The sequence below is a fragment of the Polistes dominula genome, unplaced genomic scaffold, assembly GCF_049000335.1.
Source record: "Polistes dominula isolate Pdom_NZ unplaced genomic scaffold, Pdom_raw_medaka contig_37, whole genome shotgun sequence".
Classification (NCBI taxonomy): Eukaryota; Metazoa; Arthropoda; class Insecta; order Hymenoptera; family Vespidae; genus Polistes; species Polistes dominula.
The window spans coordinates 607,302-619,957 of record NW_028301169.1 but is presented as its reverse complement, the minus strand read 5'-3'; the positions used below and the strand labels follow the sequence as shown (position 1 = coordinate 619,957).

General features: G+C 31.9%; 2 protein-coding genes across 5 annotated transcripts; both read right to left on the bottom strand.

The window, feature by feature from the left end:
* Positions 1–7,160: 7,160 nt before the first annotated feature.
* Sqor (Sulfide quinone oxidoreductase) lies at positions 7,161–9,737 on the bottom strand. Its single transcript, XM_015327690.2, is given in 10 exon segments — positions 7,161–7,451; positions 7,538–7,784; positions 7,872–8,058; positions 8,137–8,346; positions 8,451–8,651; positions 8,738–8,871; positions 8,874–8,961; positions 9,031–9,142; positions 9,214–9,329; positions 9,695–9,737. Coding segments are annotated over 10 exon segments (1,362 nt in total). The 5' UTR covers positions 9,701–9,737; the 3' UTR covers positions 7,161–7,390.
* A 1,231-nt stretch (positions 9,738–10,968) lies between these two features.
* On the bottom strand, positions 10,969–12,595 carry zetaCOP (COPI coat complex subunit zeta). Of its 4 annotated transcripts, XM_015327707.2 has the most exons (7): positions 12,300–12,316; positions 12,078–12,161; positions 11,764–12,009; positions 11,558–11,691; positions 11,397–11,487; positions 11,248–11,256; positions 10,969–11,148 (listed from the first exon to the last, which is right to left on the bottom strand). In XM_015327707.2, the coding sequence occupies exons 3-7, from the start codon at positions 11,980–11,982 to the stop codon at positions 11,101–11,103; spliced, it is 501 nt and encodes a 166-aa protein (XP_015183193.1). In that variant the 5' UTR covers positions 11,983–12,009; positions 12,078–12,161; positions 12,300–12,316; the 3' UTR covers positions 10,969–11,100. The 4 variants fall into 4 exon arrangements, with proteins under 4 accessions (XP_015183193.1, XP_015183192.1, XP_015183190.1 ...); XM_015327706.2 differs by lacking the exons at positions 12,078–12,161; positions 12,300–12,316 and adding an exon at positions 12,488–12,595; XM_015327704.2 differs by lacking the exon at positions 12,078–12,161 and having other exon boundaries at positions 12,300–12,478.
* Between the last annotated feature and the right edge of the window lie 61 nt (positions 12,596–12,656).

Here is a 12,656-nt window from a genome sequence, read left to right as displayed (position 1 = left end):
GAACGAAAAGAATTGGAGGTTAGGATTACAATGAAGGATTATTATTAAGATACTGAATAGAATAAAACGAAACTATGAATCTTTTTCAATATTTCAACCTATTTATCAATCATGATTTTATTATATAAAGTAACATAATTAAAAAAAAAAGTATCCTTTTTCTTTTTTTCTAATAACAAAAGTAGTTTTCTAAAAGTAGGGTATATACCTAGGTAACAACAACCCCCATGAAGTTATTATAATAAAATGAATGTTTGTGAAAATCATTGTAAACGATGAAACTACACCTCACCATGATTTTATCATCAATAAAAATTTAGAAAATAACAAAAATATATATTAACGTGAGATAGAAAAAATTCATTAATATTAGATATTTCAAATTGTATTCTATTAACAATGAAAAGTTTGGGGTTGTTTAAACATTTGTTCAACACAATTGATCCAATGATGTGTTCAAATTTGAAAAAAGATCAAATGTAAATCGATGAAAGGAAAGAAAAGGGAAAGGAATGAAAGGTTTAGTGAAAACTAAGTTTCTAGGTGAACGACTTATTTTTAGGTCAAGGATCAAATTTGTATCCCTTTTAAACGTGTCAAACGTATAACAACAGAGATATTCATTCAGCTGTGAAGAGTTGTAATTTAAATGATTCCAAATAGACAGACCTTGACACACTGAAGAATGAAAGTGAAGAGTTTGAAGAAAAGATATGCTCTTTTTTTTCCCCAAAAGTACTTTGAAAAATAAAAAAGGATAGATAATTTAAGGAGGAAAGGGAAAAGGGAAAGAGGGAAGGAAAGGGAATATAAGAAAAGGAATCGGTAAATCCATTTCTTTTGAAATTGACCTATGGGTCACTTAGTCACCAAATAATATTTGTTAATACTAAAGACGAACTATTATAAGATAAATGGTTTTTTCCAAAATCTATATTATCCCAAAACAACATTCCAATTTCAAATAAATCAATTATTATCTGACACGTTACTATCATAATAATTCTTTTGAATCATATTAACCTTTGATTACCACACTTGGTCCAAAGTAACCAGACGACGCGACCTTTTTTGCAACTTGAGTCTCATTTTTCTCAATTGTTCAACTTTGGTCATTTTTTTCAACATATTTCAATTTAATTTAAAGCTATAAAACTTATACAGTCTTTTTAAGTAAATATTAAAGAAGTCTCAAAAAAATATTTGAAGTAAATCTATGCAATAGTTTCTTTTTTATAATAATATTTCTCGTCCGGGTCCATTGGACCCATGTGTAGTAAGCGTGTTACTTCAGAAAGGGTAGTAAGCAAAGGTTAAAATAATTATTGAATGTAAAAGTAAGTTACTGTAAAGTATACAATATTTAACATTAACCATCGTAAAATAGTTCTATATTTCATGATCATGTAAAAGATGAAAACCACACGTAATTTCATCCAATTTGTATAACCTTGAATAATTCATTTTACCATATACTAGAGAAAATATATATTATATTCTTAAGTATATCTTCAATATTTATTATGATAAATTAAATCATATATAAATATATATTACAAAATGTTAATTAAATGATAAAAAACAAAAACAAACAAAAAAACGCTAAAGTAATGAAAGTATCTTAGAAGCAAAATATAAAGTTTAAGAAAATGTAGAAGAAGAAGAAGAAGAAGATGAGGTGTAAAGAGTGGGTGATCGGGGGTGGGGGTTGGGGGGTTGGGGGTGGGTGTGATGAGAAGAAGGAAGACGAGGTTTCGTCGAGGTAGCAGGTGGCAACGCTCAAAGCCAATTATGCGAACGTAGCATGGGATAGGAGTCGTTCTCGGTAAATCCCCACCTCCTTTCTACGTGTACGTGCCGACGGACAGTGAGATGAGGCAAAAGAGGGTAGTTTGGGGTTGACTAGGTGATACGATACCAAGAGAGGGAGAGGAAGAGAGAGAGAGAGAGAGAGAGAAGTGCAGACTTGACTGCCCCTATAACGGATTAACGGCTACGATTTATTTGCAAGTAATTGCTTCCGGTCCTTTAATTAACTCGCATTTATTTCGTGTAATGGCGTATGCCGTCGCACGCCATTATACGTCTAAACTAGAAAACAATAATTTCAGTTTAAAATATTATCAATATTAAATTTGTATTTTGTTTTTAAATCTTCGAAGATACAAAATTTCATCTATGGTTTAATCAAAAAGTTTCTGCATTTTTTGTTATTTTTTTTTTGTTATTAATATTTTTCAAAGTAAAGGTTGTTTGAATGCAGTGAAGTAAATGTTGATTAATTATAATAATCGATATAAGAAGAAAAAATAAATATTCATTGCAAAAGATTAACTTTGAAAAATGTTCAGCAATCCCTACTTGGTAAGCATTTAGAAAACGATAAAGTATGGTGGTCCGAGTATACCCCAAGACTAAACCCTTATCTTTCCTATTATCGATAGCTGGCGAAGGACCAATATGGCCTCTCTGCGCGGTCGCCATGGTTACGTCCGATATACTCGCTCAACGACGGGGAGTCCCATCATCCGTGTTATTATCGTACTTCGCCATAAATAAGGAGAGAGTACTATCTCATCTCAGCTACCCTGTGAGCGCATACATATATATATAATATATATATATACCTTTTATCATATCTTATTCTATTCGTACAAAATTCATTTTCAAACAAAAAGAACAAAATAATACAACAAAAAATATGACTTTTATGAGAAGTGTGTCTTTCTTTTTAGTTTATTTTCTTTTTCAAATGATATAAAATCAATTTATTTATCATGTTTTATCTAAACATTTATTGGTAACTTAGGTATTAACGCCACCGTAGCAAAAATTCCGCCAATTGCGCCAATAAAGAGCAATCTTGTTGTTCGCACAAAACAACCTTGTTGCTTGCACACAGCAACCGTCAAGGTTACGTTAGGGTTTCGTCAGGATTGCGTCAGGGTTTTATCATTTTTTAATGCTACGAAAATGCTTATTTGGGATTTGCCAAAAACAGAACAAGATGCGAGACATCTTGTGTCTCGATTGCGATCTTGTGTCATAGATTGGCGCATTAGCGTCATTTTTGCTAAATACCCATTATCATTAATACATAAATACCCATTTATCATAACAATGAATTAAACAAAATGAATAAATCACTGTTTGATAAAAAACCGATTATTTTAGATTGATAATAAAACACAAGTTCGGTTAACTTGTAAGATAAATTTGGTGTAGTAGCTTTTATAAGAATATAAAAGGGATGGGAAAATTTGTCGCAGAATGTTAAGGTGGAAAAGGGTCGGGAAGGATGAGACCGATGATATCGCTGACGAGAGCCGCCGTATTGGCTGCCACCCAATGCAATTGGGTTGGTTCGCCTGTTCACGAACAGGCGATAAGAAGACTACACTGCCGCCATTTTGACTATTACGATTCTCCTACGTAAAACTAAGCTAAGCTTTCTCATTCTCTCTCTCTCTCTCTCTCTCTCTCTCTCTCGTTTCTCCTCTACCCTTCTTGTTATCCTTTTATCAAAAGATAAAGATTGTACTATTCCTTTAGCCACTTAAATTTACCCTGGGTTCTTTCTATTGTGAATAAATCAATTCACTTTGATATCGTTTGATTGTGTTGAGTCATTTTACTGTCCTACAATTTAATCTAATTATAATCTGATCCTTAAAAATGATTGGGACAACTATTGGAAAGACTAATTTTGATCTTTTGAATAAATAAATGTAACAAATTGTTGATTATTGACAAACATAAGAAAATGTAATGCAAGAGGAGTCAAAAATCATATCAAATAAAATCATAATTATGATTATAGATATTTATGAAACTCTACATGAGAGAGTATTATCTGTAAAAAAAAAAAAAAAATAAAAAAGGGTGGTACAGGTTTACAGTTAGCCATTGTTCAGATAAAAAAAATAAAGGACACAAGTTTTAGGTAGCAAGATGTATCATTCTCAGGGCGTATCTAATCCCCATGAATATCCTGTAGCACAATATAGTAGCTAGAATAGGGCCAACATTAAGATATTCATTCATGTAATTTATATTCTACTATTTGCCAACAAAGATTGCGGATGACACTTTTAAAAGATAAATTGACTTTCTTAGTATTTGAATCAGTCCTGAGAAAAAAGAATCATCTTTTCTTCCCCCCCCCTCCCACCTCCCTACCCCACCCCCACTTTCACGTTTTTTGTTACAAAATGTTGTAACACTTTTTTATTATTAAATTCATACTCCTACGAAAAAACTTATCTTACGTTGAAATGTTCAAGACGATGTTCTTCGTTTGATTTATTTCCGGGGTTTCTTTCTGTTTGGACCGCACCAGTCGAATCTGAATGAAGATGAAAAAGAGGAAGTGAATGAATGGGGAAAAATGTCCAGTGGCAGAAGAAAAAGAAGAAAAGATCTTCTGAATAGAACACGTACGATCCATGTGGTATACGACACGCTGAGCTTACGTAATCCATTGACAATAAAAAAATAACAAAAAGACAATACGGTAAACTTAAACAGTTACCTCAAACTCTACTGAAATTCTATTCTTCTTATTTCTGGTAAGCGTTGAGTGTGAGAGAAAAAGAATATAAAAAAACTTCCGACGTAAGGTTTTTTTTATTAATCGGAATTCTACAAAAAAAAAAAAAAAAAGGGGAAAACTGACCAACCGAATGGGATTTTGTCGATGGTAACAAAAAAAAGAAAAAGAAGAAGAGAAGAAGGAAGAGAAACTAACCAAGAAAATATTTCTTCCAAAGACGACTGGCTTTTTCGTTGAAGATGATTTTAAGATCCGTGCTTGATGCGTAAAGATAACCATAAAAAAAAAAAAAAAAAAAACATAACTCAATCTTTTGACAGTCCAAGGACATTCCGTTTTTTTGTAAATGAATGTTTCTAATCGGCTACTGAACACTTTATATATATATATATTTCTTTGTCATCAAAGCTAGCCGACAAAAAATGTTTCGGTTTCCAATAAATATTTTCCTCTTCTTTTCGGCTAAGTTCATTTAACGAGAGGTATCTGTCGTACAATAATACAACTTTCCAACAACAAAAATTCTATCGAAAGGGATTGGAATAAAAAAAATAAAAAGGTAGAGGATAATATAATCTAGGATGATATTTGTGAAATAGTGTGAAATGTGAAATAAACCGTTGATTGTGGCTTTGAATAAGAAGTTTTAGTTGGTAGGATAAATGAATGATCTCGTTTTCTAAGGGATAGGTACGACGATTAATACTAAACGCCCACCAACGGAGCACGGGTCACGTGCTGACATATGTGCTGGAAGGCTTTACTATCGTTCATCCAGTCGTCTTTTCTGCGGGGGTGGTAAATAGGGTGTCATCGTGTTAAATGGCCCTGATGCTCCCGTATCCATTCATGTGAATTCCTGCTACTCTCTCTCTTTCTCTTGAATCTAAACCGAGGCCAATTCTTGCGGCTAATTTTCACCGTTTATACGTTTAATTGCTTTCGCCAGCCACCTGGACCACTGCTAGCCGCAAGATGTTAGAAGCGATTCCATTTTACAGGCTTTATCCAACAACGTTTCTACTACGAACACTTTATTGATTTACGAGAACGATTTTCCCTGGATTAAGGGTGAGGGTGAAGAGGAGAATTTTCTGCTCGTTTAAGTACGTGCGTGTGAAGAAGGAAATATCCGTTACATTCCAAGAGCCCCATGCAAAAGTGTTAACAATTTCTAAACACATTATTCTTTACTTAATCACATTTTCAATAATCAAATCCTATTTGTTTATTAATTCGTGCTATCTCTAAATACATTTATATTTGAAAACAAGTTTGTAATATTTTTGTTCACCGTAAAGGTGAAGATCGAATAACCAAGCAAGCAAGCAACCCCTCGTGTCAGAATATCGTCGTTATCAACGTCCTGTTCGTCTCTCAGGTGACAAGATCGTAAATCGTGGCATCGACAGACCGTTCGGTAAAAAAAAAAAACAAAGAGGAGAGAGTGAACAATGGGTGGAGACGAGGTATGCCCGCGTGCGTGCGCGCGCGCGCGCAAGCGGGCGACCAACAAACAAACACACACACATACACATACATACATACATATACAGCACTCTCCTCCTCTCCTCTAGCAATCTCGAGGAAAATGAATGCCATAAATAAGCTCGGCCGGCCAATAATTCCGTCGCGATCGTACAACAAGAGTTTTTCATCCTCGATGGCAAAAGGGTGCTGCCGGTGCTGATGCTTGTGTTTGTGTATCGCGTTCCTCTGATAGTCGAAATAGGGGTGGTAGGGGGGATGGCGGGGGGGGGGGGTGAGTAAAAGGAAGGGGGTGAACACGAGAGATTGTCGAGAGTTTGGAAGGAGGAAGATGAAGAGGAGAAAAGAGAGGGAAAAACAGGAGACTGGGTGGATGGGTGGCCGTTCGGGTTCGGGTTGGGGTTGGGGTTGGGGTGAGTTGGACTGAATGTTAGAGAGGCCACCATGTTCCGTAATCAAATCTAAAATTCCCAGCGTGGAAGAATTCGATGAAAGAGTAACCAACGGGTACGATCGAATCGACACCAGCCTTGTCACATGACTCCAAATAACCGGCCAATGTCCTTCAGGTTCTCGGCGAAAAACCTTCCACTTGCTATACCTGCGTCTTCTCTTTCTACTACCCTCCCTCCCTCCCCCTCCCACTTCCCTTCAACTTCTTGCCATCCTTGCATCAATCTTTAGATTTCCCTCGAGATTAAAGGAAAAATTCGTTCTTTTAGACTCTCCTACGCTTTACAGCGGTATCTGAATTATGCGAATTACCCTGCTGGTGTATGGGATTAGTCCAAGTATGATATTCTTTATCTATTTGTTATGGATTTTTTTTTTTCTTTTTTTTGAAAATCTTTCATCGAAATAACATTTGTCAATGTTAAGAGAAATGATAGATTTATTTAGATTATATAAAAATTGTTTAACAGTCCTATGAAGAATGTTTTTTTATTAAAAATATTCAATTGGAAACCTGTGTGTGTGTTGTTGGAAATAATACTCTCTCTCTCTCTCTCTCTTTTTAGTCAGCTTCAAAATATCTATATTTTCAATAGAACGTGAAAATTGGTTCTATAGTATGCAACAACATTGTAATAACATTTATAAAATTTGGACGATCGTAAAAATAACATTAGAGAAATATATTTAACATTTAATTTAACAATGATCACTTGTTATCATTTTCTTATGTTTAAATAGTATAAATTTAGGAAGAACATAATATATATATATATGTGTTATAGATTAATATTTACATTAATAAACGTAATCTATGATTTATTTAATAACAAGATAAAATATTTCATAAAAATATTAATATAATCTCAAAATGGAAATATAAATACCTTTTAATCTTCACTTAGATTTCATAAAACTTGTAAACTTTCGGAAAAATTCAGGACCATTCCACCAACCTCTAAAATATAAAATAATTACCAAATATATAAGTTTTGATTTTCTTAAATTAATCGGAAAGAATTATTTAAACTACAAAATACAAACTTTAGCATAAGATTCCAATATATAAACGGAAAGAAATATTTCTTCAGTAAAAACATGAAATATAATTCTTTAGATTGATCTACAGGAAACGTTTCCATGGGTTGTAATTTGTAATCAAATTCAGCCATAATACATTTTCCTCGTCCAGTAACTAAAGGACATGAAGAATATCCTGTATAATTCATGACCATTGGTTTACCCTCTAAATCATCGATGATATTTTTGTAAAGAACTTTTGCTTGTGCAGCTAAAATATAATCATAAATAAATATTAATGTCTAGCAATCAAGTTTTCTTATTTGTTTAAATAATAAAATAATTATTAATTCATTACCTACAGCTGCCATAGTTTTAGAATTCGGTGTATTACAACAATCTCCTATTCCAAAAATATTACAATACTTAGTATGTTTCAATGTACCAGGATCAACCGATAAAAATCCAGTCTTGTCTGTCAATTCAGGATGTTTCTTCAAAACATCTGGTGGTCCCATTGGTGGACATACATGTAACAACGAGTACTAAACATAAATAATAATAATAATTTCAATATATCAATGATATTAAATATTATACATAATAATATTGAATGTACTAACTTTCATTGTACAAGTTTCACCTGGACAATCTAAATTCTCAAATGTCGCTTCTTGTTTATCAACGTCTATTTTTACAAGATTTAATCTCGTTTTAACATCAATGTTTCTATCATTACAAATTTTCCAAAGAGCATCGGCATATTTCTTGACACCAAAAATAACTGGTAAGGATGTATGATAAACCACATCTATGTTTTTACGTACATTTGTCTAAAAAAAAAAAAACCAGACGAACAACATTTGTTGTTGTACTCAATGTTTGTATTATCAATTTACAGATAATAATATACTGTATATTGTATAACAATATATACCTTTACAAAATAATCCTCAGCAAGATAAGTAATTTTCAATGGTGCACCTGGACATTTGACAGGAGTATTTGGAAATGTAAATATAGCTGTACCATCCTTCGTTCTTTTGATTTTATTAAAAACATGTGGTACAGTTTCTGATCCATAAATGGAACATACTTGTGATTTTTCACTTTGAAGACCTTCTTTCAAACCTGGTAACTATTATAGAAATAAGATTAACATATTTATATATCAAATAATGAAAAGATGTGTTATATTATTATTGAAAATAATCATTCACTTACTTGATCCCAATTAATTTGTAAACCTAATGCAACGATTAAAGTATCATATTGTACGGTGTCGCCATTACTCGTAGTAATTTGATTATTTTCTGGATCAAAACCAATCACACTGTCTTTTATCCATTTAGCATTTTTGGAAGCACCTTCTTCATCGGTTTCTTCGAATAATTGTAAGAACCAATACCACCACCGACTAAAGTAAACAATGGTTGATAATAATGGACCTATGAAATAATACAAATTAAATAGATATCAAATAAATGATATAAATAAATCAGATTTATTATTTTTACCTCGCTTGGTTCAACTACTATTACTCCATCAGACGTTCCTTTGAATTTCCTTGACAATTTTGCTGCCATTGTACAACCACCAGTACCACCACCAACTACTAGAACTTTACAACTATAAATACATAATAATTATAAATAAAAATAATGAAAAATTAAAAAATTAATCGTAAAGTATTTACTTACCAATGATGAACTTGTCTATGCATGGTTTTAATCAAATTGCTTTTGGATGATAATAAGAAATTGTAACCCATTGCAAGAGATGTCTTGTTAAAAGACACACTTTTCATGTAGCTCACCTTAAAAATAAATCAAATCAGAATTATAAAAATATTCATTCGTATACTTCAACAAATGAAATCCAATTAAAATCCTATACTTTTAGATAAATCTCAATTACTACGGTTAGAATCAATTAACGTTTGTGAAAGATAATAATATTGCACTTACTAATAGAAAGATATTATGAGATGTGACGTGTAACCAATTAAATATAGGTTATGTCTATAGCAACATTTACTTTATCATTCATCAAAATATTTTACTTGACGTATTAACTTACGTGGATTTATCTTATCGAATTTCTGAATCCTATTTTTCTTTACCATAATGTTTAACATAACTGTTATTAACAACATATATAAATAATGTTTAAAAAAACTACCTGCATTAATTCACGCACTCACTCTAAACAAAATGTTATGAATACCTTTGTATTTTTTTTAAATCGAAATCTTCTTTATCATCTGCGGTTACATAGATCTGACCGAAGCGACATCTAATCTTGAAATTTGTTGTAAGTTGTCGGTAATGAAGAAAACTATAAATGAATCAACTTATCCTCTGATTGTAAAAAAGAAATAATTTTATAAGTTATCGGTAATGAAGAAAACAATAAATGAATCAATGAAAATAAACAAATTGTTTTCATTCAAAAATACTATGAATCAAACACGATTTAATTATATATCAAATTTAACACAATCAAATATTATTTAATTACAATTAATTGTTAAATAAGTAAAGATAAAGTTAAGAAAGGAAGCTTCATCGAGGTCGCAGGTGGTGATGCTCAAAGTCAATTATGCGAACGTAGCATGGGATCGGTATCGTTTTCGCAAATCCCCTTCCTCGTGTACGTGCCAACGAAAGAGGGTAGTTTGGGGTTGGATAGGTGATACTATACGAAAAGAGAAGTGCAGACTTGACTGCGCTATAACGGATTAACGGCTGCGATTTATTCGCAAGTAATTGCTTTCACCCTTTAATTAACTCGCATTTATTTCGTATAATGGCATACGGCGGCACACGAATAGCTGTTCCGTTCTTCAATTATTTTCAGAGAAAACAATAGAATAGTCATTCGGAAAAATTCTCAATTACAATTGTTATATGATATTATTAAATGATCATTATGATAATTACAATATTGTTGAAATAATTTCAATTTGACTTTTTGAATATCATTTTGTTCAAAATAAATCCACGTAATCTCAATGGTCCGATAGAATGATTAATACTAAATGCTCACCAATGGAGCATGGTTACATGTTGACACATGGGCTAAAAGCCTTTCCTACCCTTCCTTCATTCAGCTATCTTTTCTGCAGGGATAGTAAATAGGGTGTCAAAGTGCTAAATAGCCCTGATGCTTCTATATCTATTCACGTAGCTTACTTCCTCTGAATGTAACCAAAGTCAATTCTTGCAGCTAATTTTCACCATTTATACACTTAATTGCTTTCACTGGACCACCTGGACCACCGATATTTACAACAACCTTAAAAGCGATTTTATTTAACATACTTTTCAGCATTTGTATAGGATTTATTGTTGACTTCATGTTAATGAAAAAAAAAAGATAATGTTGAATATTTAAATAAAATAATACTCTCCTTATTGTGGACTGTACGAAGAATTTGAGAATTGAAGAATGAATCCAAGTTGATATAATTTATTTACATATTATTTCTATAATATGCAACAGCACATTGTGATAATATTTATAAAATTTGTCTTTTTTTTCTGTATTATTGTAAAAATAACATTGCTATATTGTATAGAAAGAATTCATTTTAATAATGACCACTTTAGTTGCTCCTTTGCCGACTGCAATACCTAGAACAAAAAACGGAGATTTAAAAAATGATGAAACGTACTGGAAAGAGAAAAAAAATGCAATAACCCAATTATTCCTAATAATCGCAGTAGACTTACAATCAGGGACTGTGCGAAGAAGGAAGAACGATGCGTGAACACAAAATAAAGAAATCGGAAATATTTCTATCCTCACATTTAACAAAGACATATATCATCTAACATTTGTTAATTTGTTTGAACGAATGAAACATATAATCAAGTATTACCTGTGCAACTGTTTGTTCTCCAAGTGGTATGTCATCAGTCCTTAATGCTACCCTTTGAACAACACTAGTAGCATCTGCATCTAAAATGATTCTACAACAAAAATTTACATTTTATATACATTCTCAAATTACAAATGTGAATTATTTTTTTATATACGTACCCTCCATCACAAATTTCATCCATTGCTAGCATGACAATATCTAAACTGTCTAGCACTGCTCTTTTCTCAACATTTTTTCTAAGAATCTGACTTACAGAATCATACAAACAATTGAGAACGCTCATCAGAATTAACTGAAACATATTTTGAAATATTAGTGTGATAAACATAAAATTATACTTGTAACAAAAAAATGTTATATTTACCTCATTTTCATGTGAGCTTCCCATTACGTAGAAAAATAAATCTACGTTGCTCCTATAAACGCAAGTTAAACCATCGAGCATAATAATCTCGGCATTGGCTCTATGTGTTTTATTAAAAAGATTCTTTTCAAATGCTTTCTGTTCCTTTGCTGTTGGGAATATATTTTTATCATAATATTTAGCAAGAATTCTGTTGCCATCATTGTCAAGTATGGCCATACCCTTGACGGTATATAATGTTGGTTCCTGTAATAATCATTTTTAAATACAAAAGTATTATCAAAGAGATCTATTCACTATGGCAAAATGCATACTTTTAAATACAAATAGGTTAGTTAGTTAATATTCACAATTACAATATTAAAATACGTTTGAAATCAAATTTTCATAACCCCCATCTATTAAAAGATTATAAGTTTGAACAAATTTATTAATATATTATTTATTAACATAATTAGTAATAATAGTGATTAAAAAAAAGGACGTTTAAAAAAATTAATAAAACAATCAATCATAAACGCAAATGATAATCATACGGATTCGTAAAGATCATTCAGTACAGGACTGTACTGAATGAGGTTATGTTGACTAGACTTCGACGAACTAGCCCGATTCATGACTTCGATTTAACAAGACGACACTTTTACCGAAAATAAATAACAATGAAACTAGTTTTTATATAATGTATACAGACAAAATGTCAATGTTATTTAACAGAACCTACCAATAACTGAACGTTCATGTTTACGTTTAATTTGACGTGTCAAACATGCCAACATAAACTTCTGATAAACTTTGACTACGTCAGTCAAACTACTAAACCCCTTTGTCACTATGGCGCGTATATTTGAAAATTCATTCGGAGAAAGTATTTTGTTTATCAATAATTTTCC